Source organism: Hemicordylus capensis, chromosome 4, assembly GCF_027244095.1.
Source record: "Hemicordylus capensis ecotype Gifberg chromosome 4, rHemCap1.1.pri, whole genome shotgun sequence".
NCBI classification, from domain to species: Eukaryota; Metazoa; Chordata; class Lepidosauria; order Squamata; family Cordylidae; genus Hemicordylus; species Hemicordylus capensis.
Genome location: NC_069660.1, coordinates 6677878 through 6705676, shown reverse-complemented (window position 1 = coordinate 6705676; position 27799 = coordinate 6677878). Strand labels below are relative to the sequence as shown.

The 27799-nt window shown below is 49.4% G+C and overlaps 1 protein-coding gene across 2 annotated transcripts in view; it reads right to left on the bottom strand.

The window, feature by feature from the left end:
* Positions 1–6656: 6656 nt before the first annotated feature.
* Positions 6657–27799, bottom strand: part of LOC128324198 (signal-regulatory protein beta-2-like) — a 31081-nt gene continuing 9938 nt past the window's right edge. The window contains exons 3-7 of one of the 2 annotated variants that reach the window (XM_053248432.1): positions 16678–17022; positions 14732–14833; positions 14330–14351; positions 10771–10813; positions 6657–7525 (exon numbers count right to left, since the gene is read on the bottom strand). In XM_053248432.1, the coding sequence (XP_053104407.1) occupies positions 7388–7525; positions 10771–10813; positions 14330–14351; positions 14732–14833; positions 16678–17022 (650 nt within the window). In that variant the 3' untranslated portion in view covers positions 6657–7387. The remainder of the gene's footprint in view (positions 7526–10770; positions 10814–14329; positions 14352–14731; positions 14834–16677; positions 17023–27799) is intronic. The other variant, XM_053248433.1, reaches the window with a different exon arrangement.

The following is a 27799-nucleotide window of genomic DNA, read 5'->3' as shown; positions in this document are numbered from 1 at the left end:
ATTTCCATGGCTCCAGGGGTCTCCAACAGTCCCAGTCTTTCACTTACTTCTCTTCGCATTCTTTTCCATCTTGTACAGTATATTGTAGGGTTGGAACAGAAAGGCTGAAAAAGTGCAATTCAATGCAAATTCCGGGGCTATTCCCAAGGGAAAAGGTCTGAGAATTTTCAAGGGAAGCCAAACAAATGTTTCTATAATTAAGTTAAATTTCTCAGGGGGCTTCTGTGCAACCCTAGATTCTGGCCATTCTTTCCTTTATTTAATAAATGTTTGAAATGTTGTCTCACGTGAACACACAATATAGTTTCACCAAGTCATTTAAACATTAGCTATGCTAAGACACAAATGACCCATCTTTGTGGTACCTCCAAGCTAGCAAAGTCATAGTAGCCTGCGCTTTCCTGGACTCCAGTTTCCTCCATCTGATGATGTCCACAAGACCTTTTTACTGAGAGAAATGTGCTGGTCTTTACGGTGCCACAAGACTCACTGTGTGAGTCTACCGCGGCAAAACCAACTGTGAGTCCTCTGGAAGCTTAAACTTGGATGTATTGAGCAGGGGCCTAGGGAAGCCCTTGACTTAGAGCTGTGCACACACCAGCCTGGCCCCCTCCATCAGATGTCAGATCCAGAGGCTTGGCCAGCACCTGGAAGGGGGTCGCGTGGCTCCTCTCCTATTCCTTCCTAGCCAGCAAGTGAAGGGCAGGTTGGGTGCTCAAGCCAGGGAGATCAAGCACGCACCCAGATGGCACTTTGCTTGCTAGCTGGAAAGGAGCAGGCAAGGGATCATGCCTCGTGCTCCCAGCCAGAGAGCATTTTGTTCACTTGCTGGGTGCAGGAGAGGACATTTGTTTCTCCCTTGTCCAGTGGTAGGTATGCCATTGAGCATGCCTGTTCCCAAACTCTTGACAACTGCTGAACTTTCTGACTCATATACAGCACAAAGATCAGCTGGCTCCAGAGCAGGGCTCCCCTGATGTTTCTGCCCATCTGAAAGCTTCAGTGATGCTGCTGGAAAGCCTCCCTGACTCTTAATAATAACGTTGACATAAGAGGCATTGCTCTGCACTGGCGCTGTTCTCAGGAGCCACAGAGGGTCTCCAGGAGAGTCAATGCAGTTTGCAGAAGGACAGAAACAGTACAAGCACCATGTTCTGGAGTCAGCTGGTCCTTGCACTGTATGTGGGTCCATGGTTACACTGGATAGAAAATGCCCATCCCTGCTTTCCATTTGGAAGATTTCATAGACAGAATCTCTTAAACTCATGGTGAGTGTATTCTTGTCTACCCTGCTCATTGTAGGCTGCTTGGGACAAGGACTCATCTTTTATTGTTCTTGTTGCTTATGTTTCTTTGTAAAGGGCCATGGACATTGAGGGCACCGTGTCAACCAGGGCTATGGATGTGTGAGCTGCCCATTTGGCCAGTTCGGTTCAAATCCCAACCGGATTCGAACTGATCCGGTCCGGTCTTGGGTTCAGCCAAACTGGTTTGCGGGCTGGTTCGGGGGGTATATTCGTAAAGGGGAATCCCCCCACCCCACGCCTGGTCTCCTGAAGAGCAGCCCAGGCTGCGACCTGTTTTGGGCCTCTGTCTGTGTGTAGAGGCCCAAACAGGGGCACTGCCAGGCCAGGCTGCTCTTCAGGAGGCCAGTGGGAGAGGGTTTGGAGGAGCCGCGGCCAATGTCTACACTGCCTCTGCCATCCCCACCATCCCCATTGTCTCAAAATTAAAGGCATCCTTTCTCTCCCCCCTCCCAATTACTATAGCGAATGCCCTTGATTGTAAAGGGGAATCCTTACCGGATTCCCTTTCACAAATATACCCCTTGAAAATCCTGCGAAACCAGCCTGCGAACTGGTTTTAAGAACCAGGGCCACTCGGGTTCAAACTTGCACCACCTGAACCCGGCTGGTTCGATTCAAACCATGGTTCGAATCGAGCCAGCGTGCACATCCCTAACCAGGACTGCACCGCTTGGGCCCTCCAGCTATTGTTGGACTCCATCTCCCATCATCTCCTGCCCCAGCCATAGTCAGGGATGATGTGAGTGGGAGTCCAACAGCTGGAGGGTCGAAGTTGTGCAGCCTGGATGTAAACTGTAAATCATCTTCATCGTTTGCTTTCATAATTTAGAGGCTTGTTGTTATTTACAAAAAAGTGTACACCTTTCATTTCTGCATCGGCACAGAGGCTCCCAAGGCAATTTGCAATGTAAGAACCACAGATAATCAAACCAGCCATGCCGCATCCAGGCACTTTCCAGATTGCCCGCTACCACAGTCTCAAGACATATCCCTTAAGTATCCTTCCGTACTGCCTGTGTCTTGACCTCACAGACCCTGTGCTGTCAGCAAGGTGCCGTTCACATTTTCAATGCCTTCTTTTGTGTTTTATTGCTGTGTTATAGCCCTATAACATCGCATTTGCATTGCCAAAAAAAAAAAAAAAAGCTGTATTTGCCCGTTGTAGGAGGCAACAGATTTCAACTGTGGTTTTAAATCGGCACCACAAAACGTTGCAGTTTACACAACTTTTTGCAGTGTAAAGCTCACTGTCTGGAAACCACTCAGCAGAAGGCAGCAGATAACAACCTAAACATAACCACAGGGGGACAGGCGCTGCTTTGCTAGCCACCTAGATGGCTTTCTCTTGCGCTCTGTTCCCGTGCGCAAGCAAGCCGAGGGGGAAGAGAGGAGGAAGTGAGAAAGAGAAGAAGCCATCCAGGCCAGCTCAAGCACCCAGCAGGCCAAGGCAACGAAGAAGCCTGGGCTTTTTCTGGAATGTCATCAGGAGGGGGCCATCCAGATCTCCTGGATGCTTTGCAGCGGAGAAGGGTTTATTGTGTGTTCCCACCAGCCAGTCTTCAAGGGATGGGTAGGAAGGCCAGCCTAAATGAACACAGGAAGCTGCAGGTGATTGAAGATACCATGCGAGTCCATTTGCTGCTGCTTTGGTTGTTGGCTGGATGGATTTGTTTCTCTCATGCACCTTCCCAGACTCCAGTGGGTGGCGCTCCGATGCAACGCATCTCTTGCTTCATAGGAAAAGCCGGCCCTGGCAGCGGAGAAGGGTTTATTGTGTGTTCCCACCAGCCAGTCTTCAAGGGATGGGTAGGAAGGCCCGCCTAAATGAACACAGGAAGCTGCAGGTGATTGAAGATGCCATGCAAGTCCATTTGTTGCTGCTTTGGTTGTTGGCTGGATGGATTTGTTTCTCTCATGCTCTGTGCACAAGTAAAGTGTGGGTGGGAGAAGGCGAGAGAAAAACCCACCCAGGCAGTTACTAAAGTGGAGGCAAATGTACAGCAACCAGGAAGTGGGGAAGGGTGGTGGGAGGAAGGGCAAAGAGGGACGCACTGCTGGCGTCAGAAGCAAGGGCCAGCCAGCCAGTCTCACTCGAGTCGTACTGCCCTTCCCCACTTCCTGGCTGCAGGGTGTTTGCCACGGCTTTGCTAGCTGCCTGGATGGCTTCTTCTCTTTCTCACTTCCTCCTCTCTCCCCCCTCGGCTTGCTTGCACACGGGAAGAGAGCAAGAGAGAAAGCCATCTAGGTGGCTAGCAAAGCAGTGGCAAGTGTGGCCACTGAGAGAGGAGGAAGGGCTAGCCCCTTCCCCTGTCACTGGCATCACAGTCAAGGTGGTGGGCCAGGCCGGTAAGTGGGGGGACGGAAAGTGGGGATAGTGAGGGGGCAGGGGGGCAGATAAAGCAATGCCTGTGGGCAGTGGTGGGCAGGATGCCTGAGGCTCCCGCTTCACCTCTTCTCATGGAAGAGCCGGCCTGTTCCCAGCAGTACCTGGGCATTTTGCACACAGGGCTTTTAGCCCACATCTCCTCCGGAATGGAGGGGGTGCATTCACATATTGGCCAGATTTACCCCAAAGTCCCTGCAAGCTATCGGGGAGCACTTCACACACAATTCAGGGTTTTCATCTCGCGTTCAGAGTATAGCCCAGTTTATAGCCAGGGTAAGAAAACCCCCACTTTTTGTGTTGGTTTTTGAGGGCAACTTCAAACTCACAGTAAATCCTTGCAGAAAACTCACTGTAAAGCCTGCTGTGGGGAAAACACCATGGGACAAGACTACCAGGGACTGAACCAGGAGAGGTCTTTCAATGGCTACTAGTCGGAGGGCTATAGGCCGCCTCCAGCTCGGAGGCAGGATGCCTCAAAATACCAGTTGCAGGGGAGCCACAGACGGGCGCTTTCCGGACTAGACCCTGCAACGGAGTCACGGCACATCTCTGAAGTCTGCTTCCACCCTTCCTGTGCCGTGACACGGCAGCCTTGATGAAAGCTCCAGGGTGCCGTTCATATGTCGGGTGCCTTGTTTTGAATTGAATTGCTGTGACTTAGTGCTACGACGTCATTTATCTGGCGTAAAAAGGGTCTTGTTTTGGGGGGGGTTGTTAGTTTTTGCGAGACTGTTCCCGCTTCAGGTTTTACATTTTGAAAGTGATTTGTCTGAACAGAACATTTCGCTGCTTTTGAGCAACTAGTCTGGAAAACACGCTGGAGAGAGGGCATGCCCTTAACTCCTGCCTGTGGGCTTCCCAGCAGCATCTGGTAGGCCACTGTGTGAAACAGGAGGCTGGACTAGAGGGGCCTCCTTGGGCCTGATCCAGCAGCAAGACTGTCCTGATGTTCTTAAAGGGGATGCTCTGCCACTAAACTAGGGCCCTGTCTTTTGATGATGCACTCGGAGTGGGCAGGCTCATGTGGGGAGGTGTGGCCCTTTGTTTCAATGGAGCTGTTCCCTACCTCTGCTATACCCTATGGTGCCAGCCCAGATTGCATACTCTGTGTGTGTGCGCGCATGTGCGTGCGTGCGTGCAGGCCTGGCCCATCCACTAGCAGACCTAGGTTCTTGCCTAGACCACCTGTTCTTGTAGGGGAGGGGCGCGTAAGCAGTGCCAGGCGATAGCATGGCCCATTATTCTTTCTCTCCCTCTTGTACTGCACCCCTGAAGTTGGGTGTAAGAGGGAATCCTGCACCCCCTGCTCCCCAAAGGGCCTGCTGCACAATCTGTACCGCAAAACACACAGTCTTCTTTGCTCCTTGCACCTCAGCCCCAAGAAACAGCTGGTCTCAAAAGCGGCCCTCCCTCTCTTGAGCTGGAACAGCCGGCCTTAGCATTCAGTTCCAAAAAGAAATGGTCTCAGGCGGGATTTGCCAATTAACAGCAGCCTTTTTTCCATCTCTGAAGGGTTAGCGTTTGGCCCCCCCAATAGACTGGGAACTCCCTCCCACTGGATCCTCAAGCCAGTGCAGACTAGTCATCTTCTGCTCATCCGCTTGGGCTGCTCATTCGATCCTACAAATCAGCAGCCCGCACAGCTCAAGTTAAAACCGGGACTCTGTACTTCGGGGGGGGGGGGCGGGCACCAGAACGCCTAGGGTTGGCTCTGTGTGTGTGAGAGAGACTGGGGGGTGGGTGGGCAGAGGAGTCGGAGGAGGCTGAGGAGGCATGGATCTGCCTCTCAGGCAGCCAGGCGAGCCGTAGAAGAGTCTCTCTGCTTCCTCCCCACCCTTCTGCAAATTAAAAGGGCCGCATGAGTGAGACGCAGCCCTCCCTTGCCATCTGCCGCGCGGAACGTGCAAAGGCTCGCACACAGAGCCCTCCAGCCGGCTTTGAGTGTGATTAAAGGCTCCCGGCGAGAAAGGCAGCTTGTGAGGCCGTGCTACACAAGGGCAGTTTTAATGCAATTAAGAAGCAGAAGAGCCGCTGCCCTGAGAAGGAGCCCCCGGCGGAGGAGGCCCCGTGGAGACGCCAACTGCCCCATCCTCTCTGGGCGGCAGAGGGCCTCCTAAGGCCAAGGAATCCTGCTGCTAGGGCTACCGGAGCCAGCCTTGCCAAATGAGTGGGAGCCCAAGGTTTTGGCCGGCCACAGCTCAGCTTAACAAGCCAGGGGGGTGCCCGATGAAATCCGGCTGTCTTCTCTGCTTCCCGGCAGCCTGCCTGTTGCCTGTTGCTTCCATTCCTGGCCGCATTAATGCTGGGACATAGGGAGCTGCCACATACCGAGTCAGGCCTTTGGTCCATCTAGCTCAGTATTGTCTTCACAGACTGGCAGCGGCTTCTCCAAGGTTGCAGGCAGGGATCTCTCTCAGCCCTCTCTTGGAGATGCTGCCAGGGAGGGGACTTGGAACCTTCTGCTCTTCCCAGAGCAGCTTTTTCCCCTGAGGGGAATCTCTTGCAGTGCTCACACATCAAGTCTCCCATTCAGATGCAACCAGGGCAGACCCTGCTTAGCTAAGGGACAAGTCATGCTTGCTACCACAAGACCAGCTCTCCTCCCCAAAGCTGCCCGCAGGTTGGCCATTCATCAGGTAGAGCTTAGCTCTACCTGATGAATGGCCAGCCTGCAGGCAGCACAGCTCTCATCAGTGTGGAGCACAATGGGGGAGAGAGGTACAACCAGAGCTGTCAGGAACCCGAGGCCGCTGCGCCTTGTTTGGCGCCCCCCGGCACATTAATACATGTTTGGGCCAATTCCGGAAGAGCGATTAACCACCTAGGAGCTACTGCAGCCAGCTCAGCCGGATAAACCTGCCTGGGTCCATCCTTCACTCGCCTCCTGAGAGCTCGTGAGCAAGGCTGCCACAGAAGCTGTGCTTTTGATTCATCTTAAAGATCATCCATTGGAAAACACATGAAACCGTTACAAATATATTAAAGGGAGGAAAATAGAGGGGGGAGGAGGGGAACTTCCCAGCACTGCTTGCGGCCCGCCAGCTGCCGACAAGATGGACTCCAGTCCAGAGGGCGTCTGCTATTGGCTTGCTCTCAGCGATGCTGCCAGAACTGTCTCTGCCATGATGCGTCACCCTGTTCGTATCAGCGACTTCGGAAATACGGCCCCTCACCTCCTCAGCCTCCTGGAAGAACTGTCTCCCCCGCTCTGCTTGCTTCGTAATCAAATTAATTTGCTTGGCCCAGCCTGGTGGGTCTCTTCTGTACGTGTGTAAGTCATCAGGTAATGACCAGGGCAGTGCAAATGGGCAGTGCAAATGTGCTTGGCTCCAGGGCGGACAAAATACAAGGATGCTCCCTTTTCCCACGGCCTCCTCCACATTTCCAACTTCTTGCAAAAAAAAAAAAAAAGTCTGAATCCGTTGGCAAGAAAAGGCCCCACCTGCAGCCGGGATCGAGGCCTTCTTACATGTGTGTAATGCCACCAGTTTGCAGGTGGCAGGGCTCCTTTGAGGGTAAAGGAGGAAACGGGTTGATGTGGAGAGGAGACACAGCGAGACCTTGGGCTGCCTCCCGCTGCCTTTTTAAGGCTAGGAAATTGTGTCCCGTCCTGAGCCCGACTCCAGGCTCCGGTCCCTCCCGAGCTGCACTCCAGGTCACTGGCACCAAGGCAGGGAAGCCACCTTTTCTCTCTTTACCCAGTGGCAGGCTGTGCTACCCGGATGGTGGCGTATGCAGAGTGCTCCTCTGGGTTGCTTTGCTTGGGCTTCTGTGGGTTGCTGGGGACGGAGAGCTTCACGTCAGCATAGACAACCTCTTTATCAGGCAGGGTCTGGAAGAAAATAATGGGTGAGCTCTTTTTTTTTCAGGACACTGAGGGGTCACCATTCCACAGAAGCTCAGAAAACCTGGAGGGTGTGCTGGGTGCCAAATACAGCTTCCCGAGAGTCTCTCTTTTTTGACTAAAAATAAAGTTTCTAGTCCTTACTTTCATGCTTGAAAATGATTGGGGAATGCCTGCTAAAGTCTTGGAGGCAAAAGGGTGTGGTGCAGAGGTGAGAGTGTTGGACTGGGTGGGGCCAGGAAGACCTGAGTCCAAATTCCCATTCAGCCATGAAGCTCCCTGGATGACTCTGGGCCAGTTATTTCTCTCTCGGCCTGATCTACCTCACAGGGTTGTTGTGAGGATAAACATAACCACGTTCACCACTCTGGGCTCCTTGCAGGAAGAGTGGGGTATATATGTAAAAATAAATGTAAAAACAAATAAAGGGTGAACATTAAAATCTCCAGTTGATGGGAGTGGGGCTTGAGTCACTTACATAGTCTCCAGCAGGCAAAATACCAAAAAAAGGCAGAATCAATTATGCAAGTAAAAGGATGTACATAATTTATGCAGGCTGAATAACTGAACTTTTCTTGGTAAAGGATTTCAGTTTCTTTAGCACTGAGTACATACAATCCTGCTTAGAACTGAGACCCATTCACATGAGCCTTCAATAGCATGGGAGCTCGTGCCTGGTGTTGGGACCCCACACTACCCCCGGCATATGTGAATGAAGCCTGCATGGGGAAACCCATTGCTTGGGACTTCCTCATTCCTGCCCAGCTGGGAGGGAGCAGGCAGGCATCCAGAGAGACCGATGCATCTCAACCTTTTAAGAAGCACAGACTGAAAAATTTAAGAAGGTGCTCAGTTGCCCAGTGGATTTTACATTTACAGTACTGAGTGCCATCTGTTGGAAGCAAGACTGCACAGATAAGGCTGTGGAATGAGCTGTCTGAACGAGGATGGGTAATGATCATGCCTCTTATGCCAGAGGTGCACAAAATCGAGCACGTACCCGGGCTAGAAGTAATGCCGCTGGCCAAAAGGTGGGACCCAGTGCTGTGCCAAGGGTGGTGCACCAGATTATTGCTGGGACAGAGTGCTGCACATAAGGCAGTGCACAATTATTTGGCCATTGGTTTGAGGCAGAGGAGGCAAGAGAGAGAGAGGTGAAAAGAGGGCAGGAGGAAGGCTAATTCTAGGCAGGACCCAGCAGCAGCAGCAGCAGAGGCAAGCAGGCCCTCTTCTCTCCATCCTCCTTGCTGGGATTCTTTCCCCTCACCCCACACCCTCTGCCTGCACCCCATGTATCCCCAGGGGGTTGTGTACCACACAATGAGAAACTATTGAGGCAGGCAATACAAGCCTTTAAAGCAGCATCAGTTCCCCATCTCCAAGGCAAGTGACCACTCTTGGGGGTCTTGGGACCTCTCACGTCTCCGCCAAAGCAGCTAATTGGCCTTGAAAGCTGAAGGGCTTGCTGGGTGGTCTGTGCTGGCTGGCAGATGCTCAAGGCCCCTGGAATTAGTAGCCACCACGGTGCAAGGGCGTGCAATGCACCAAGGCAGCAGGTACCTGCAGATGCCCCGGAGCCAGTTGATGAGTGTGGCCTGGTAACTCCCCTGCTAACTTGGCAAAGAGGCACCTTTTTAACATGGCGATTCTCTTTATTTAGCAGGGGGAGAGTAACGGGCCCTATCCACCCCTAGCACAGTACCTCCAGTGACTGTTGCTGGTGTCTATCTTGTGTTTCTTTTTAGATTGTGAGCCTTTTGGGGACAGGGAGCCATCTTTTTTATTTATTATTCCTCTGTGTAAACTGCTTTGGAAACTCTTGATGAAAAACGTTATATAAATATTTGTTGTTGGTAGGCAGGCTGTGGGGCAGCAGGGAAATGCTTGACTAACAAGCAGAAGTTTGCCTGTTTGAATCCCCACTGCTACTATATCGGGCAGCAGCAGTACAGGAAGATGCTGAAAGGCATCATCTCCTACTGTGTGGGAGGAGGCAATGGGAAACCCCTCCTGTATTCTACCAAAGGCAACCACAGGGCTCTGTGGGTGCCGGAAGTCGACAATGACTTGACGGCACACTTTACCTTTTACTTTATGCAGGCAGGCACCAAGCGAATCGGGGAAGGAAGGGGGGCAGTGGAGGGGGGAAGTGGTGAGAGAAGTGGCTGCACTTCAGATTTTGCCCCAGGTCACTTCCAGCCTTGCTATTCCACCATCACACCCTGCTTGCTTGCAAGGGAGCTCTTCAAAACTGTGTGGCAGTTGGAATGTAGCCAGAGGAAAACAAGTGTCAGGGTGGTGGTTGGGGTTTTTGGCAACACACCAGGGTGCTTTCCGGATTAAACCCTACAACAGGGTCACTACAGACCGGCTAAGTGTGTGACACCGCAGTAGCCGAGCTGTCAGCAAGGTGCCGTTCACGTTTCCGATGCCTTCTTTCAGACTTTATCCTTGCGTTATAATGCGACAGTGTTGCATGCACCATGCGTCGCAAAAACGTAGCTGTATTTCCCTGTTGTTGGAGTTTGAGATTCTGGGGGTCGTTTTCAATACAATCCTGCCAAGCCAAAGTATTTTGCCCTCGTAATCTAGAAAGTGCCCAGCAGGAAGAAGCTTGAAGTGGCAGAGGCTCAAAGAGAATGCTGTTTGCTTTCAGGGGGCTGGCTCCAAGGATTCTTGAAACGCTGGCCCTCTGGGCATCTGTCTGTTCTCTCTTGCTCAACTAGTAAAGGTAAAGTGTGCCTTCAAGTCAATTTCGACTCCTGGCGCCCACAGAGCCCTGTGGTTGTCATTGGTAGAATACAGGAGGAGTTGACCATTGCCTCCTCCTACGCAGTATGAGATTATGCCTTTCAGCATCTTCCTATATTGCTGCTGCCCGATATAGTGGCAGCGGGGATTCAAACTGGGAACCTTCTGCTTGTTAGTCAAGCATTTCCCCTCTACACCACTTAAGGTGACTTGCTCCACTAGTATCTTTATAAATAAGTAGATATTGCAAAAAATACCCCAAGGTTCCAATCCCAGGCACACTTACTAGCAAGTAAGTGCACTGAAATTAGCAGGATTTACTTCTGAGTTGCTGCAGAGAAATTAGACGAGTAACATGCTTAGGATAGCAGTGCATGTTAGAACTCTTTCTTCACATTGAAACTGAGAGTGTAAAAGGCTGACCCTAGATAGAACTTTGTAATGTTTGGGGAAAGAGCATGTAACAATATCGTCATTCATACCTGCTTAGGAGGCCTTTCATTCTCTGGCAAGGGGGCTTTAAGGCTGAGGAAGAAGCACAGATAATACAAATTAGCCCAGGGTGGAAACCAGCATTTTATCTCCTGTTAACATGTCTTAACAATATTCAGGGCATGATCTTGATAACTGAGCTGCTGCCCTCTTTTTGTTTCCCCCTCCCAGATACAAATCCGACAGCCCAGGTTATGTGCTTGAAAAATCCCACACTCATGCCTAAAATATCACCAGTAAAATAAAGCATGCTTACTTTTCTCATTTATTCTTTTGTATTTTTTAAAAACGAAACCAGATTTTTTCCCCAACGAAACCAGTTCCTCTAGATTTTGAGGAACTCTAAGGTGGGGTGAGAGGGAAGTTGCTGCACTAAAGGAGTGCAAGTTAGAAGGAGGGAGGGGCAGAAAGGGAAATAAAGGGCAAGAGAATATGAATGAGGATCACGAGAGGTACGGGTAGCGACAGTCTATAGAATTGCTCCTTCTGCCCTTTCTTCCTTCTCCATGTCTACTAGATGCACCTCCCTACCACTCTCATGGGAGAAGACCTGGTCTTGTGGCAAAGGTAAAGTGTGCCGTCAAGCTGATTTCGACTCCTGGTGCCCACAGAGCCCTGTAGTTGTCTTTGGTAGAATACAGGAGGGGTTGACCATTGCCATCTCCCACACAGAATGAGATGATGCCTTTCAGCATCTTCCTATATCACTGCTGCCCGATATAGTAAGTGTGAATTGCCCCCTTTGCTAAGCAGGGTCTGCCCAGGGTTGCATTTGTATGGGAGACTGCATGGGAGTCTAGGAGACTGCATGTGTGAGCACTGTAAGATTTTCACCTTAGGGGGTAGGGCCATAGTTCATTGGTAGAGCATCCACATGCTTGAGGTTCCAGGTTTCCTTCTTGGCATCTCCCAGATAGGGCTGGGAGAGACACTGTAACCTTGGAGAAGCCGCTGCTAGTCTGGGTAAACAATACTGAGCTAGAGCAACCAGTAGTCTGACTCGGTATAAGGCAGGATGTTCCTCTTTCCAAATTTCCAAATGGCCAACAGTCATTCAGAAATTCCATGCATTCCTATGGCCTTTTGGAAGGAACCAAAGCTTTTCAGTGAGCATTTGCTGTCATTTTATTTGTTTGTTTGTTCGTTCGTTTTCTATACCGCCCTTCTAAAAATGGCTCTGGGCAGTTTACACAGAGAAATAACAAATAAATAAGATGGCTCCCTATCTCCAAAGGGCTCACAATCTAAAAAGAAACATGAGATAGACACCAGCAACAGTCACTGGAAGTACTGTGCTAGGGGTGGATAGGGCCAGTTACTCTCCCCCTGCTAAATAAAGAGAGTCACCACGTTAAAAGGTGCCTCTTTGCCAAGTTAGCAGGGGTTAGTACATTACTAGTATGTTTTAATTTTAATTTTAGTACATTACCTAGAGCAGGGATGCTCAACGTTGGGTCCCCGGATGTTATTGGACTTCAACTCCCATAATCCCCAGCGGCCTTTCATTGGGGATTATGGGAGTTGAAGTCCAATGACATCTGGGGACCCAACACTGAGAATCCTTGACCTAGAGTATCTGCTTTGCATGCAGAAGGCTCCAAATCCCTCCCCCCCCCAGCATCTCCTGTTTCCTATGTTCCAGTTTCCCACACCACTTCAGAGGGCTCGGATGGGCTGGGCTTGAGCTGTGGGGAAGGTCCCAAATCTTGCTAGTCCTTTTCTCCTATCTAAATAGTTACTCCCAATCTAAATTCCTCCTCATATAAAGCCACAATTAGCCTCAATGCAGAAAAAACAAATTGGAGGCAGCACATAGCACCTTTGTTGGTGGGGGAATTTAGATCAGGGAAATGTTGCCCGGGGGTGGGGGGTGGGGTGGCTACGTCTCCACACCCTCTGATCAAACTCAGAGACTCTGCCGCTGTTTTAAAATGAAACAGAACAAAATAAAACCAATGAGAGGTCTGATCCTGGATTCCCCACATTGTAGATAGTTTGGCTCTAACAGAAGGAAAGCTAACTATGTACAGAAACAGAGTTGTCTATCTGCATAATTGATGGCGTTTGTAGGATTTGACATTTCTTGGCACAGAGTTTGAACCCCCAGAACTCATCTGGAGTAAGTAAAGAGGACACTCCAGGCAGACACTCCAGGCATGCCCAGGAAGGATGCTTGACAGTTTGCCCCTTCGAACTTAAAAGTCATGAAATGAATTGCCCTGGATAGGCTTTGCCGCTTCAAAAAGCAGTTTGGAATGTGGCCTCAGGGTCTGCTCTTAGAAAAACACCAGCCCCAAAGGCCCAGATGTGGAGAAGCAGAACTTGTAGACTGGGATGTTCCACTATCACCTCTGCAGTGAGGGTTAGAATGGGACAGTCCAAGAGTGCTAAGGAAAGGGAGTTGGCCGTTGAAAAGAAAATATTGCTGTTAACTATCCCAGTCCCTAGATGGCTGTGGAGACTGAAATCTGGTGTGTGTGTGTGTGTGTGTGTGTGTGACTATGAATTCAATCTACATCACTGACTAGAATTTGTGGGCTCAAAAGCAAGTGATCGTGTGTGTTAGAAGATAAGAACATAAGAACAGCCCTGCTGGATCAGGCCCAAGCAGGCCCATTTAGTCCAGCATCCTGTTTCACACAGTGGACCACCAGATGCCGCTGGAAGCCACAGGCAGGAGTTGAGGGCATGCCCTCTCTCCTGCTATTGCTCCCCTGCAACTGGTATTGAGAGGCACTGTACCTCTGAGGCTAGAGGTGGCCCACAGCCACCAGACTAGTAGCCATTGATAGACCTCTTCTCCATGAAGTGATCCAAACCCCTCTTCAAGCCATCCAGGTTGTTGGCTGTCACCACATCCTGTGGCAGAGAGTTCCACAAGTTGATTATGCATTGTGTGAAAAAGTTTCGACTTCTATTTGTTGGTCCTAGATTTCCCGGCAATCAGTTTCATTGGATGACCCCTGGTTCTGGTGTCATGTGAGAGGGAGAAGAATTTCTTTCTATCCACTTTCTCCACCCCATGCATGATTTTGTAGACCTCTATCATGTCCCCCCGCAGCCATCTTTTCTCTAAACTAAAAAGCCCCAGGTGTTGTAGCCTTGCCTCATGTGCAGAACTACTTGCACAGTTCTTTGGATCCAGACCATTTTAAGCATTGTTCTGCTATTGTTGGCCAAGTTCTTGCAACTTACATAGGAACATAGAAGCAGCCTTCTATTGAGTCAGACCCTCAGTCCATCTAGCTTAGTATTGTCTACCCAGACTAGCAGCGGCTTCTCTAAGGTTGCAGACAGGAATCTCTCTCAGTTCTGTCTCAAAAATGCTGCTGGGGAGGGAACTTGGAATCTTCTGCATGCAATCATGTGGGTGCTCTTCTCAGAACAGCCCCTTCCCGTAAGGGAAACATATTGTGGTGCTCACACAAGTAGTCTCCCATTCAAATGTAACCAGAGTGGACCCTGCTTAGCAAAAAATTAAAAACACACACACACCAATCCCCAAATACTATGAAAACAAATGATATACTATTTTAATTTTTTACTGACCTTGAGGTGCACTGGTTCATACCTAAGATACACACCGGAGAAGAAAAGGCAAGATTAATAAAGAATAATTTAAGTGCCTTTTTTGTCTTGGAATGATTTTAAATTTAATGTTAATGTATTTATTACATTTCTTTCCCAACCTCCCATTAAATCACTCATGGAAGCATTCCTGGTTCCCTGCCCATCCTGCCATGTAATCCTCACAACAACCTCGTGAGGTAGGTAAAGCTAAGTTTTTACAGCTGAGTGGAAATCTGAACCCAGGTCTCCACAGTCCAAGTCTGACATGCTAACAACTAAACCCGACTCTTTGCAGCAAAGGAGGACAGTTGCTTCTGGAAATGCTTCTGGAAGCTTTCCCAGAAAAGTCGGGAAAAGCTTCCAGACGTTTCATTCACTCACCTCTTTTCTTTTTTGTGTAGAAGTAAACAGCTGCAAAAAACAAAGCAGCAACGAGAACGCTGAGTGTCCCGGCAGCCGCTGGAATGATGATGTCTTGGAAAGCTAAAGAGGAACATTGCAGTGTAAAGCTGAAAGCGAGCAACTGCTGAAATCAACCCTTGTGGTGCCCTGTCAGGGCCTAGGGGGCAAAGGCCAGAGTGGGGGAATGGGGCATGATGGAACTGTTGGAAGTGAAGGACTTTGCGCTGTCTCTTGTCTCAGACAGTGGAGGACAGACTAGTAAGTCAGAGGGCTAGAGGGTCAAGACATTGGTCATCCCTTCTCCACTGCTCTGACACTATCCCTTTGAAATGTAGATTGCTACTCTTAGGGATTAACTTCCTTCCTCTCTCTCTTCCCTACCTGCCCTACTACCTTGCAACATGCAAGCAAGCTCCTCTCCCTGCACCATATGTGCAGAGAGGATGCAGAATCCATCTGCATCCAGCTAGATAGATAGATTAGAGATCCTAACTCCTCACTTTCCTATCTAGAATGGAGTTCTCTAATAAATACCATTTATATTCATTTGAAACTGTGAACTGGCCCCAAGTTACTTTACTCTCAGCATACACGCATGCCTAACTAAATCCGCTGTGTTGTGCCTCTGTGCACTCTGCTATAATGAGAAAGGGATTCTCTCACCACAGAGAACTTCCAGCAGGAACTGACCACCTGATGAGGACGATCAAACTGAGATCAATTAACTGTTGCAAGAAAACCTTGTAAGGGATCCGGCACCAGGGGCATAGCATAGTTGGTGTGTGGACCCTGGGATGAGAAGTCAAGATGGAACCCTGTCTCCCTGGCCTGTTGCCTTCTTCAGCGCGGTGCAAGGCAGAGAGCAAAGAGCAAGCACTCCTGCAGCCAGTGCAGCTCCCCTTCCCTCCCTCCCTCCCTCCAGGACCCAGAGCAGCCACGTAGCTGGGGGAGGGTGAACTCGTGTTCGCCCCTCTCCCCAGCAGCCCCTTGTGTGCAGAGGGGCACCTAGGTAATTCTGGAGCCTGGACCTCAAGGCCTTGGGAGGCCCCCCTCCCCTGCAGGTTAAGCATCATCAGGCTCCGTCAGGCAACCACACCACCCAGGACAGACTAAAGAGGACTGGGGGGGCCCCAGGGGCTGTGGAGGCCCTGGACTTTCGCCCCAAAGTCCAAGGGTAAGAGCGCCTCTGCCTGAGTGTGATGTCACATGCAGGGGGCGTGGCCAGAACCCAGAAGGGCCCACGTGGCCAGTCTGGAGCTCATTTCCCAGCTGGCTTTGTGGTCGACTGGGGGTTTTCTTTGTTCTTTCTTTCAGAGAAGGAGGGAATGAAGAAAACACCCAGCTGGCCAGAATGAAAACACCCAGAATGAAGGAAACACCCAGCCAGTAACGGAGCCAGCTGGGAATAAACCCGGCCAGAGCTCTGGGAGGGGAGAGGGGTGAGGCAGGTGGCTCCCAGGAGCTTGGCAGCTGAGCTCAGGTTCTTTGAACCCGTGAGCCCAGCTGTAGCTCTGCCCCTGGCCCAGGGACATTTATCCCCTGCCCCTGTTCAGTTGCAGCTAGGCCCTTGTCTGGCACGTGGACTGGGAGCAAGGCGGATGTGTGGGTCATCTAAGAAGCTTGGAGGGCCTTTCTCATGAAGCCATGCTCCTCAAAGTGCTCGCTTTGAATAGGGAGGACAGAAAATCTAAAGGTCTAAATCTTAAAATGTACCAAGAAGTAAACCCCATGGACTTCTGTGATGCTTGCTATGAGTAAGTGTTTCCAATTTCCAGCCTCAGTCTTGAGAAGAGGCAATACTTTCTGGAGCGGGGAAGGTTGCGAGGCAAGGAAGAGGCATTAGGACCCAACCCAAAGGATGTCCAAGTCATTGGTTTGAAATAAGAGCTGCAAAGAAACCAAATGCGCTGTTAGTCCCCACTCACTTTTCACAGCCACCACAGTGCCATGCCCACTTTTACAGTCTTTGGGGTCCTTTCCAGGTACTGTCTTCTGCTTTACACAGTAATAAGTCCCGGCATCCTCAAGAATAATGTTATGGATGACGATGGTGAAATCCATGTCAGAGTTTTCAATGCTCCTTGTTATTCTCTCATCTGTCTTGGACTCTGTATAGATGAGCCTCCGGGTAAGACCTTGTCCCATGAACCACCTCACTGGACCTGGTGGAAATGTACCAGACACGTGGCACTCCAGTTTAAGATCCTGTCCTCTTAGCACTGAGACAAAGTTCTGTGGCTGCAGCACCTGCTGTTCCTGGGACTCAGCACCTGGGAGGAAAGACACCAAACTGCTGGTTGAGCTCATAAGAACACAAGAACAGCCCAGGGCGCTTTCCAGATTAGATCCTGCCATGGGGTCACGACGTATCTCGGAAGGGTGCTTCCACACTTCCTGTGTTGTGACACCAGAATTATGTGTGCTGACAGCAGGGTGCTGTTCATTTTTCCAATGCCTTGTTTCGGATATAATCGCTGTGATATAGTGCTATGACGCTGCATATCTGGCATAAAGAAGTTGCTATTTTTCCGGGTTGTTAGTTTTCATGAGACTGCTCCCCCTGCTGTTCATGTTTTGAATGTGATTTGCCTGAACGGAAGCATTTTTCTGCTGTTGAGCAGCTAGACTGGAAAGCGCCCTGGTGGGTCAGCCCCGAGGCCTATTTAGTCCAGCATCCTGTTTCACACAGTGGCCTCAGGAGCAGGCACAAGGAGGGGCATGGGGGTGCCAAATGCCTGCCGCCACAGGTGCCACCCCACCCCACGGGCCTCCCTGCCAGCTGTTGCTACCACCCCTCCTCACTCCACTGGGGCATGCTTCTTATTTCCCCCCAACAAAGCTAGGAATGCCCCAACTCCCAAAGCTTGGCTTTGGGGCACAGTCCAAGAATGCTCATGGGCTGCTGCTACTGCCGCTGATGCCTCATCACCAAAGAGAGAAAGCTGGCCGGAGTGCTCCTGCAGGACAGAATTGAGAGGGGCAAAAATACTTCAGTAAGGGGTGTGTGTGGCAAGATTCATGGGGAGATCCAAAGGAATGTTCTTGGATCATTACAAGCTTACATCGCAGGTTCTCAAACTTGGGTCCCCAGATGCTGTTGGACTACAGCTGCCATCTTCCCCAGCCCCAGTCAGTGCTCTCTCTAACAGGGATTTCCAGATGTTGTTCACTACAACTCCCAGCATCCCCAGCTGCAATTTTTATTTTTTTTATTTATTGTTAAATGTGTATACCATCTTTCATTAAAACAATCCCAAGGCGCTTCACACAAAAGAATTAAAACAAGACTATAAAAATTAAAACAATTAAAATATGAAGCCTAGAATATAAAAACATAGATCTGACTATACAAGCACAATATAACCATACAACATACAAAGAAGCAGTGGTAGAGACAATCATATAAAAGCCTGGGTAAAAAGCCAAGATTTAACATGCTTTCTAAAAACTGTGATGGAGACTGCGGAGTGAATAGCCACTGGGAGAGCATTCCAGAGTCTGGGGGCAGCAACAGAGAAGGCCCTGTCCCGAGTGCACGACAACCGAGCCTCCCTCATTGTTGGCACCTGGAGCAGAGGCCCCTCAGATGACCTCGTCAAGTGGGCAGAAACCCTTGGGAGCAGGTGGTCCCTCAGGTATCCCAGGCCCAAACCGTTAAGGGCTTTAAAGGTCAAAGCCAGCACCTTGAATTCTACCCGGAAACAAACTAGCAGCCAGTGCAGCTCTTTCAAAATGGATGTGATGTGATCCCAGCGGGCAGCTCCAGATAAAATCCTACGTGCCGCATTTTGCACTTGCTGCAGTTTCCGAATTCCCAGCCTTTGGCTGGGGATTATAGGAGTTGTAGTCAACAACATCTGGGAATCCCTGTTAGAGGGAACACTGGCCCCAATGGCAAAGGCCATTGGGGGTGGTGGGAGTTGTACATAGGAGCATAGGAAGCTGAATCAGATCCTTGGTCCCTCTAGCTCAGTAATGTCTACACAGACTGGCAGCAGCTTCTTGAAGGTTGCAGGTGGGAGTCTCTCTCTGCCTTATACTGGAGATGTCAGGGAGGAAACTTGGAACCTTCTGCATGCAAGCAGGCAGGTGCTTTTCCCAGAGCATCTAAGAGTTGCAGGCTGGGAATGATGGGATTTGTAGTCTAACAACATTGGGGCTGGGGATGACAGGAGCTGAAGTCCAACACCTGGGAACCTGCGGTTGAGATTCCCTGCAATACATAAAGAAGTGAGTGCATTTAAGAACATTCCGAACCCAGCAGATAAAAGCAAAGCGGTGAGATCCAGTTCTCAAGTAGGGACCAGTTTCCTACATTCAGAGTAACTGGAACCTATGGAAAAGGCAAGGCTTGAGTGGATGGATAAGTCTGTCTAGACCAATAGATGGGTTCCGTGGTGAAAAGCCACATCTCATGGCGTTAGTCAAAGACAGGAAGTGGGAAGGGCTGCATCCAGGGCGTGTGTGTTTCTCTCTTGAAGCTACAATTTCTGCTTGTGGGGAGAAGCAGCTTCTGACTTCAGCTTCTGCAATTCATATTTTGCCTCACCCTCTTTTCTGGGGGCTTTTTTTGAAAAAAGCCCCCGTGTGTCTGAGCTTGTGATGTGTGCAAATGAGCCAAGAAGTTTTGCTTAATTTTTGATGACGAAATCCTGTAACTCTGCTGCTGATTTTTCTGCCGGAAGCAGGTCACAAATGAGATTGTTAGAACAGCTGATGGGATCAGAAGTAAGAGAGAAAACCCGAGCATGGATCATGACTCAGAATATCAGCCACTGGGCCTGTTCACACATAAGAACAGCCCTTCTGGATCAGGCCCAAGGCCTATCTGGTCCAGCATCCTGTTTCACACAGTGGCCCACCAGTTGCCTCTGAGAAGCCCAAAGGCAGGGGGGTGAGGGCATGCCTCTCCTGCTGTTATCTCTCCATATCTCTCCTGCCGTTGCTCCCCTGCAACTGGTATTGAGAGGCATTGTGCCTCTGAGGCTGGAGGTGGCCTATAGCCACCAGACTAGTAGCCATGGATAGACCTGTCCTCCATGAATCTGTCTACGTCCCTTTTAAAGTCATCCAAGCTAGTGGACTTCACCACATCCCATGTTGGTCCTAAATTTCCCAACCTTCAGTTTCATGGGTGACACCTGGTTCTAGTGTTGTGAGAGAGGGTGAAATTCAAGGAGGATGGGGCTATCAGTGGCTACTGGCCTGGAAAGAGAGATGTTTATTTCCATCAGGACCGGAGGGGGCATGCCCCTGAACAGCAGCTGCTAGGGAACACCAACAGAGGGGTGGTTGCCCTCTTTCCTCACTTGCAGGCTGCCCAGATGCACCTGGTTGGACACTAAATTAAGCAGGATGCTGGACTAGATGGGTCCTTGGTGTGATTCAGCAGGGCTCTTCTTATGTTCTTAACTTAGGTATCATTTCAATGCTTTCCATTTGAGTCAGATCACTCACACAGTTGTCAAGTATGAGAATCGGTTCTAAATCTCTATTTTCTAGTTTATACAGAAGAAAGGTGGACCATGGGTAGGGTTGCCCTTGTAGACTCGCCTGGCTTCTTGACAGAGATGTGTGCAGAAGCTCCCTGAGAAATTTAATATCTTGCAGAAACTTGTCTGGCTCCCCTTGAAAATTCTCAGGTGTTCTCTTTGGGAGGAACCCTGACATTGGTTCTAAATGAAATCTTTATTGTTACGGTCATTCAACCAGCAAAACATAAAGTACAAAAGCTTTACTTATAAGCGAGCTTTACATAAAAGCGAACTTGGTCAAATAAAGTAATATATAAGTCCTCTTTTAACAGGATACCCCAGTTGTTCTGAGCAGTTCTATCTGGAATTACTTTTGACAGACCATTGGGATGTAGTATCTTATAACGTGGCGAAGTATTGTTTTCTGGCTAAGTCTAGGATAAGAAATGTTGAGAAGCGAGATATGGGGTTGGATTGAATTCAATTTTAGATTATTATAATGCATTGAGCCCTCTGTTTTATGTAATGGATGAATTCGGGTGTTATGGTTCTGTTTTATGTTTTAACAGTTTATTACTTTATTTGACCAGGTTTGCTTTTATGCAAAGCTTTTGCATTTTGTGTTTTGCTGGTCGAATGACCGTAACAATAAAGATTTGGTTTGATTTCATTGGTTCTGAATTTTGCATTGTTGAAATTTCAGTGCCAGCCCTATTAACAACTGCCTGGTTCACAGAAGCTGCATAGATGAAGCTTTTCCCACCACAAATCTCAAGCAGGGCTGGCCTCAGAGGACAGCATTCTCAGGCAGCAGCTGAAGGCTCTCAGAAGATGTCATTCAAACACTGAGGCTCTACACGTGATCAATGTATACAGCCTCATGGGGTTCCCCGCACACGAGCAGTTGCTTGTTGCTGGGCAGACGGATCAGCCACCCAGAGGAGTGGCTGCTTCATCGGGCACTCCTGCACCTGGCCACAGCTCCCTCAGGAGCTCCGGGGGAAGGGGGGAAGGGGAGCACCCCAGGTAGGAACCTCTCCCCCCCCCCCACCCCGAGTGTGCAAGCAGCTGTGACGGATACACGATCCAGCAAACAAGGTTAATGGAGTGCTCTCGTTTCCCTCGTTTAAGGGGAGGGGTTTTTAGGCGGGGTAGCCGCCATGGAACCACTGGGCTCGCCCACGAGCCCAGTGGTTCTCACAATGGGGGGAAACTAGGTTGGGCTCCCTTAGCCCAGTTTTTCCCCCTCATGAGAATAACCTCATAATGTTGTACCTGCATCCATTTAAAAAGTGAATGTGGGCACAGACCCTCAGAAATGCAGGACACAGGTAGGAAGAGTACTGCTGTGCCTACGTTCAGCGTAGTTAATCTGTTCATTTGCACAACCACTTTGGAATTTTCTACTGGATATAACAAAGACCTTAACCCTATTCACAGGTTATGCTGAACCTTAGCACAACCTGTGTACAGCATACACAGCTACAGATCTGTACATAGGTACAGTTATTCACCTGTAAGGAGAGCTGGTCTTGTGGAAGCAAGCAGGACTTGTCCCCATAGCTAAGCAGGGTCTGCCCTGGTTGCATCTGAATGGGAGACTTGATGTGTGAGCACTGCAAGCTATTCCCCTCAGGGGATGGAGCCATTCTGGGAAGAGCAGAAGGTTCCGAGTTCCCTCCCTGGCAGCATCTCCAAGAGAGGGCTGAGAGAGATTCCTGCCTGCACCCTTGGGGAAGCCGCTGCCAGTCTGTGAAGACAATACTGAGCTAGATAGACCAATGGTCTGACTCAGTATATGGCAGTTTCCTATGTTCCTATGTTCCTAGCATTACAGGTGAATAACTGTACCTATGTACAGATCTGTAGCTGTGTACGCTGTACACAGGTTGTGCTAAGGTTCAGCATAAGCTGTGAATAGGGATAAGGTCTTTGTTATATCCAGTAGAAAATTCCAAAGTGGTTGTGCAAATGAACAGATTAACCAGGCACATAGGAAGCCACCGACAGTGTGGGTGCGACCTGCCGCCGCCAGCCCCTCGGCATCCCAGGCGTGCCCTCTGTGTCTGACGTCAGATGCAGGAAGAGTGGCCATATGTGGAAATGGGGCCACGGGGCCCCATCTGCAAGGCACTTCGGCTGCTAGTGCTGGGTTTCCAGCCTGGCTAGGAGCACCTTTCCCTGCCTCGAAAGGCAGAGAGACACGTTCTCAGCCAGGCTGGGAACCCGGGCGGAAGCATTTCACAAACGGGGGCCATGGGGCCCCATTTGTGAGATGTTTCTCTCTGCCTTTCGGGGCAGGGAAAGGCATTCCCCGCCAGGCTAGGAACCCAGTGCTGGCTGAAGCGGCTTGCAAACTGGGCCGTGTGGCCCCATTTCCACATGTGGCCACACACCCCTGCCTCTGGTGTCAGATGCATGGGTGTGGCTAGGTTGGATGGGGAGGCTCCAAAGGAAGCCACGGCCGGGTTCTTTGGACCCATCCACTCAGTGGTTGCTCTGCCCCTGGGATTGGTTTAGAAACCCCAGAATAGTCATACATTCTTCATTTAGGAGGTGGGCTGTTTCTGAGATATATGAGGTTAGTTTGCTCATAGTTGATATTTTGATCATAGGATTTTTCTGTATCCCCCCCCCCACATTTGTATTTTTAATGTTTGTTTTGGTGTGATAAATGTATTGAGTCATATATAAGGGAGCTTATTACTTATTCAATATTTGGCATAACTGTGTTGAGAGATGGAGAATTGTACTGTGGAAAGATTATTTTTAGTTTCGTTCTAAATAATACATGGTGATTTCTGTCATAGAATTATGTCTTGTGTTTCTAATTATGGTTATCCTTTTCACAATTTGTATCATAAATCGTTCTTACAGTTTGCCTCCGAAGAAGAGTTTAGGGTGGGCCTGCTCATCTTACCCCCACCCTCACCCCATCTTTTTTTGGACTACAACTCCCATAATCCCCAGCTACAATGGCCAATAGCCAAGGATTGTGGGAATTGTAGGCTAACATCTGCAGGAGGGCCAAAGTTGAGCAGCCCTGGCTTACGGGCTTGAAACACCTACGGCAAGGTGGCTTTTTGGTGTTGTTGAATCAAAAATTGACAATCACCTTTATAGCAGTTTTGGGGACTCCCCTTTTTGTCAGTCAGTCAGTCAGTTTTTTATTACAGCCATTGGCCAGCCAAAAGATAAAAAACCAGAACAACAAATATAACTAATATACACAAATAGTGGCTGATAATTACACACAATAAAACAGTATACAAGCATCCAGGATAGATTACTTTAAAAACAGTAAAACGACTCCTAAAATTGAGACCTTAATCTCATAGCAATATAAAAAAAATTGGCCACCACTTTTGTGGTCTCACAGCTTGTGACTCCCCTTTTTTTCTTTTTGGTTCAGCAGTGCTATGTCATTCCTGCCCCCGCCACTTTTTCTGGCTCTCCGTAGGGCCCACTGCTGATCCCATGTCCATAACCTCTCTCGTGAAGAATCATCCCCTTAGGGATGTGTGAGCCGGCTCAAATTTGGGTCACGCCAATGGCCCGTGCTCATGTGCGGAGGTCAAAGGAATGGTCTCCACACAGGTGCAGAGGCCCAAAACGGGCTGAAGAAGGTCCAAACTGGGCCAGCCCTGGACACTGGCGGGGGGTGGGGTGGGAGAGGGAGGCTGGCAGGGGTCAGGGGAGGGGTCACTGCTGGCAGGGGTCACTGCCGCTGCTGCTTTACCAGTAAAGGGGAATCCTCCCTGGATTCCCCTTTGCCAGTAGGGCTCTGAACTGGGCCCAAACTGGTTCGAATTCTAACAGAACCAGATCCTGGTCCAGAAGGCGGCAAAACCAAACTGGTTTTGTGCATATCGCTACATCCCCTCATTGCCACCTCTCACCCTTCCCTTCCACAACCAGGAGGTTTCCCCCAGAGGCCGGTGGATCATAAGAACATAAGAACAGCCCTGCTGGATCAGGCCCAAGGCCCATCTAGTCCAGCATCCTGTTTCGCACAGTGGCCCACCAGATGCCGCTGGAAGCCACAGACAGGAGCTGAGGGCGTGCCCTCTCTCCTGCCATTACTCCCCTGCAACTGGTCACTGATTACTGGAGGAGACAGCAGCACAGCTCCATGGCTGCTTCCTCAAAACACACCCGTCCTCCAACAATACCATGTGAGTCCCCTGTGTAGTGGCGTAACGAGGCCATAGGAACAGAGGGAGCTGCCATATACTGAGTAAGACCATTGGTTCATCTAGATCAGGGATTCTCAATGCTGGGTCCCAGATTTTACTGGACTTCAACTCCCATAATCCCCGGCCCCAGTGGCCTCTGTTTGGGGATTATGAGAGATGAAGTCCAGTAACATCTAGGGACCCAACGCTGAGAATCCCTGATCTAGATCAGTATTGTCTAGACTAGCAGCGTCTTTTCCAAGGTTGTAAGCCAGAGTCTCTCTCAGCCCTGTCTTGGAGATGCTTCCAGGGAGGGAACTTGGAACCTCCTGCATGCAAAGCAGATGGTCTAGGGAATGTACTAAAATGAATGGCAGAGAGTGTCCACTGAAAAGTCCGGGTTCCTTTCAAAGGGCCATGGAATGCATTGAATTTCCGAATAGTGAGCGACCTTTTATTCCTATGGCCCTTTGGAAGGAGGAACATAGTAGGAAGCTGCCATATTGAGTCAGACCCTGGGTCCATATAGCTCAGTATTGTCTACAATGGCTCCCACATTTGCAGGCAGGAGTCTCTCCCATCCTTGTCTTGGAGATGCCAGGGAGGGAACTCGGAACCTTCTGCATGCAATCAATCATCAATATCTTCCAATGCTCAGACATCAAGTCTCCCATTCATTTGCAACCAGGGCACACCCTGCTTAGCAAAGGGGACAAGTACCACAAGACCAGCTGTGTTCCAATAATGCCCATATCCCCCGCTGCCCCCTTGATTTTTCCTTGCTGTGGGGTTCTTCCTGCTGGAGTACTCTCGCTCTGGCTTTCTGCACCAAGCGGGAGGCTGGACTCTGGGATTCGAAGATTCCCATGTCTGCCTGGCTGCCCCACCAAGACTCTGGACCAGGAAGCTTTCCAGCTCCCTCGTTCCAGGGCAGATGTTGTTCCTGGCCTCCCTGTACACCTTTCTCCTGAGCAACCCCCAACACACACACACACACACACACACCGGGAAACCTCTTGCTAGCTCCTCTTTCCTAGGCTGCAGCAGTGAAATGTTCCCCTCCACTCTTCCCCTTGACGAGGGAAAACTTTGCCTTCATCTGCTCCATATTCTGTCTCGTAAACAACAGCCAGAGGCGTTCCTGGCTTTGGGTTCCTTTTCTGGTGCCTGTAATAAAGCCTGCTGCTTGCCAGTGCACACGGGCATCACTAAGACGTCACATTCCTAGTACACTGGCAGCAGCACAGACCCCAGGACCCTGGGGGTCAGCAATGGGCAGCCTTGCTGAGGGCCAAGCTGAGTTTGGGGATCTTGCTGCCAATCCAGGGGCGAAAGGATGGTGTGTGTGTGGGGGGGGGTACCCCATTGACCGCATGTTCCTCCAGGCTCCATATCTTACTTTCTCTTTCTGTGGGAGAGGACAGTTGAGAGGTGGACACAACAGGCTTAATCCATATATCATGCCATCACATGGGGGAAAGCAATTGAGTGGAGAGTCAGTGGGTGAAGAGAAGGGGCTTCACTCCTTCCCCTTCCAGCTCCCCACCACCACCATTCAAAATCCTTTTCAAGGTGCTTTTCCATCCACCAGGGGAAAGACACAAGACCCCTTAAGCAGCCTCTCCCTCTCTGCTCTTCAGCTCTTTCTTATTCATTCATTCATTTATTCATTCACTAACTTACTTACCTACTTATTTTAAAAACTGAATTTTATTTTATTTTCAACAAATACAGCACATGTGTAAAAATGGTGCTGCAATGGAAAAGAACAAACAACAAAAACTGGAATAGAAGCCAGAAATTAAGAGTCATTTGAGGTTATACCCAAGTCCAGTGCTAAGAAGAGAAGGTCGGTTGCTGAGCATGCAGGTACAACTTGATAGGAGACAATTGAAAACAAAATTCAGGAAAGAACATCATTCCAAAATTTGATTTGAGTGGATGGTGTGTTACAAACTAACCATCCCTTATTGACATATTCAATAAATGGAAACCATAGTTCCAAAAACTTGGCTTGTTTTGTTACTCCTCTAGCTAACCTGGTTTGATGGGTTAACTTTTCAGATAATGTGATCTTCCAGACCCTACTGAACCACTTTTCGATGCATAGACCCTTTGAGGATTTCCAGTGTTTAGCTATGTCTGTCTTGGCTACTGCTAGCAGAAGAATTATTAGATCTTTATGAGGGATATCTTTGTGTGAGTACGTTTGTAAATTGATAAGAGTTCTAACACTGGATCAGGCTGAAGATTGAGTTGGACTATTTCAGAGATTATATGAAAAGTTTGCTGCCAATAGCCTTTTACATATGGGCAACCCCACCATAAATGAAGGAGAGTACCTCTGTTTTTACAACCCCACCAACAAAATGGGGAAGACATTTTGGTGATATAGTGCACCTTGACTGGAGTAAGATGCCATCAATGTACAACCTTTAATGTTGCCTCCCTTATCTGGGCAGATGTGGTTCTAAGTGGTTGTTTCAGCCAAATTGCTTCCCATTCATTATCTTCAAGAGAGGTTGCTAAATCGGTTTCCCATGTTGCTTTTAGCCCTCCCGAGGAACCACAGGATTCAGAGATGAAGGTATTGTATATAAGCTAGGCTATCCCCCTTATTTTGTTAGTTGGTGAGACAAACAAGTTTTCATAGATAGTCAAAGATTTAGTAGCCTCTCCTTTCTATAGCAACTTGGATGCATAGGGACACAGGAAGCTGCCATATACTGAGTCAGACCATTGGTCTATGTAGCTCAGTATTGTCTTCACAGACTGGCAGTGGCTTCTCCAAGGTTGCAGGCAGGTATCTCTCTCAGCCCTATCTTGGAGATACTGCCAGGGAGGGAACTTGGAACCTTCTGCTGTTTCCAGAGTGGCCCCATTATCCCGAGGGGAATATCTTCCAGTGCTCACACATCAAGTCTCCCATTCATATGCAACCAGGGCCGACCCTGCTTAGCTAAGGGGACAAGTCATGCTTGGTACCACAAGACCAGCTTTCCTCTCCCAAGGACCGGATTTGAATTTTCTGCATCCAAGTAGCTTGGTTGCAAATCAGCATAGTATCAAGTTTAGCTTCTGATATTGGCTTTCGTTTTTCAGTAATGTCCCTCAGTTTGTAAATCCCTTTTGACTTCCACTTCTCATATTGTAGATGTTTTGGTCTGCAAACTCAGAGAGATCTAAAATAGGGAAGAGTGGTGAAGTGGGTGATGCCAATTTCTTAGCCCAGGGATGCCAGATTCTCAATGTGGTGGCCAAGAAAGGGTTACTCAAACCTGATAATTTAGCTTCAGTGACCTGTTAAAAGGGGAGAGCTCGAATTGTTTGAACTTCTGAGGAAAGCTCAATAGAAACCCACGCGAGCACCTGATCATTTTGAATGATAGGAATGAGTT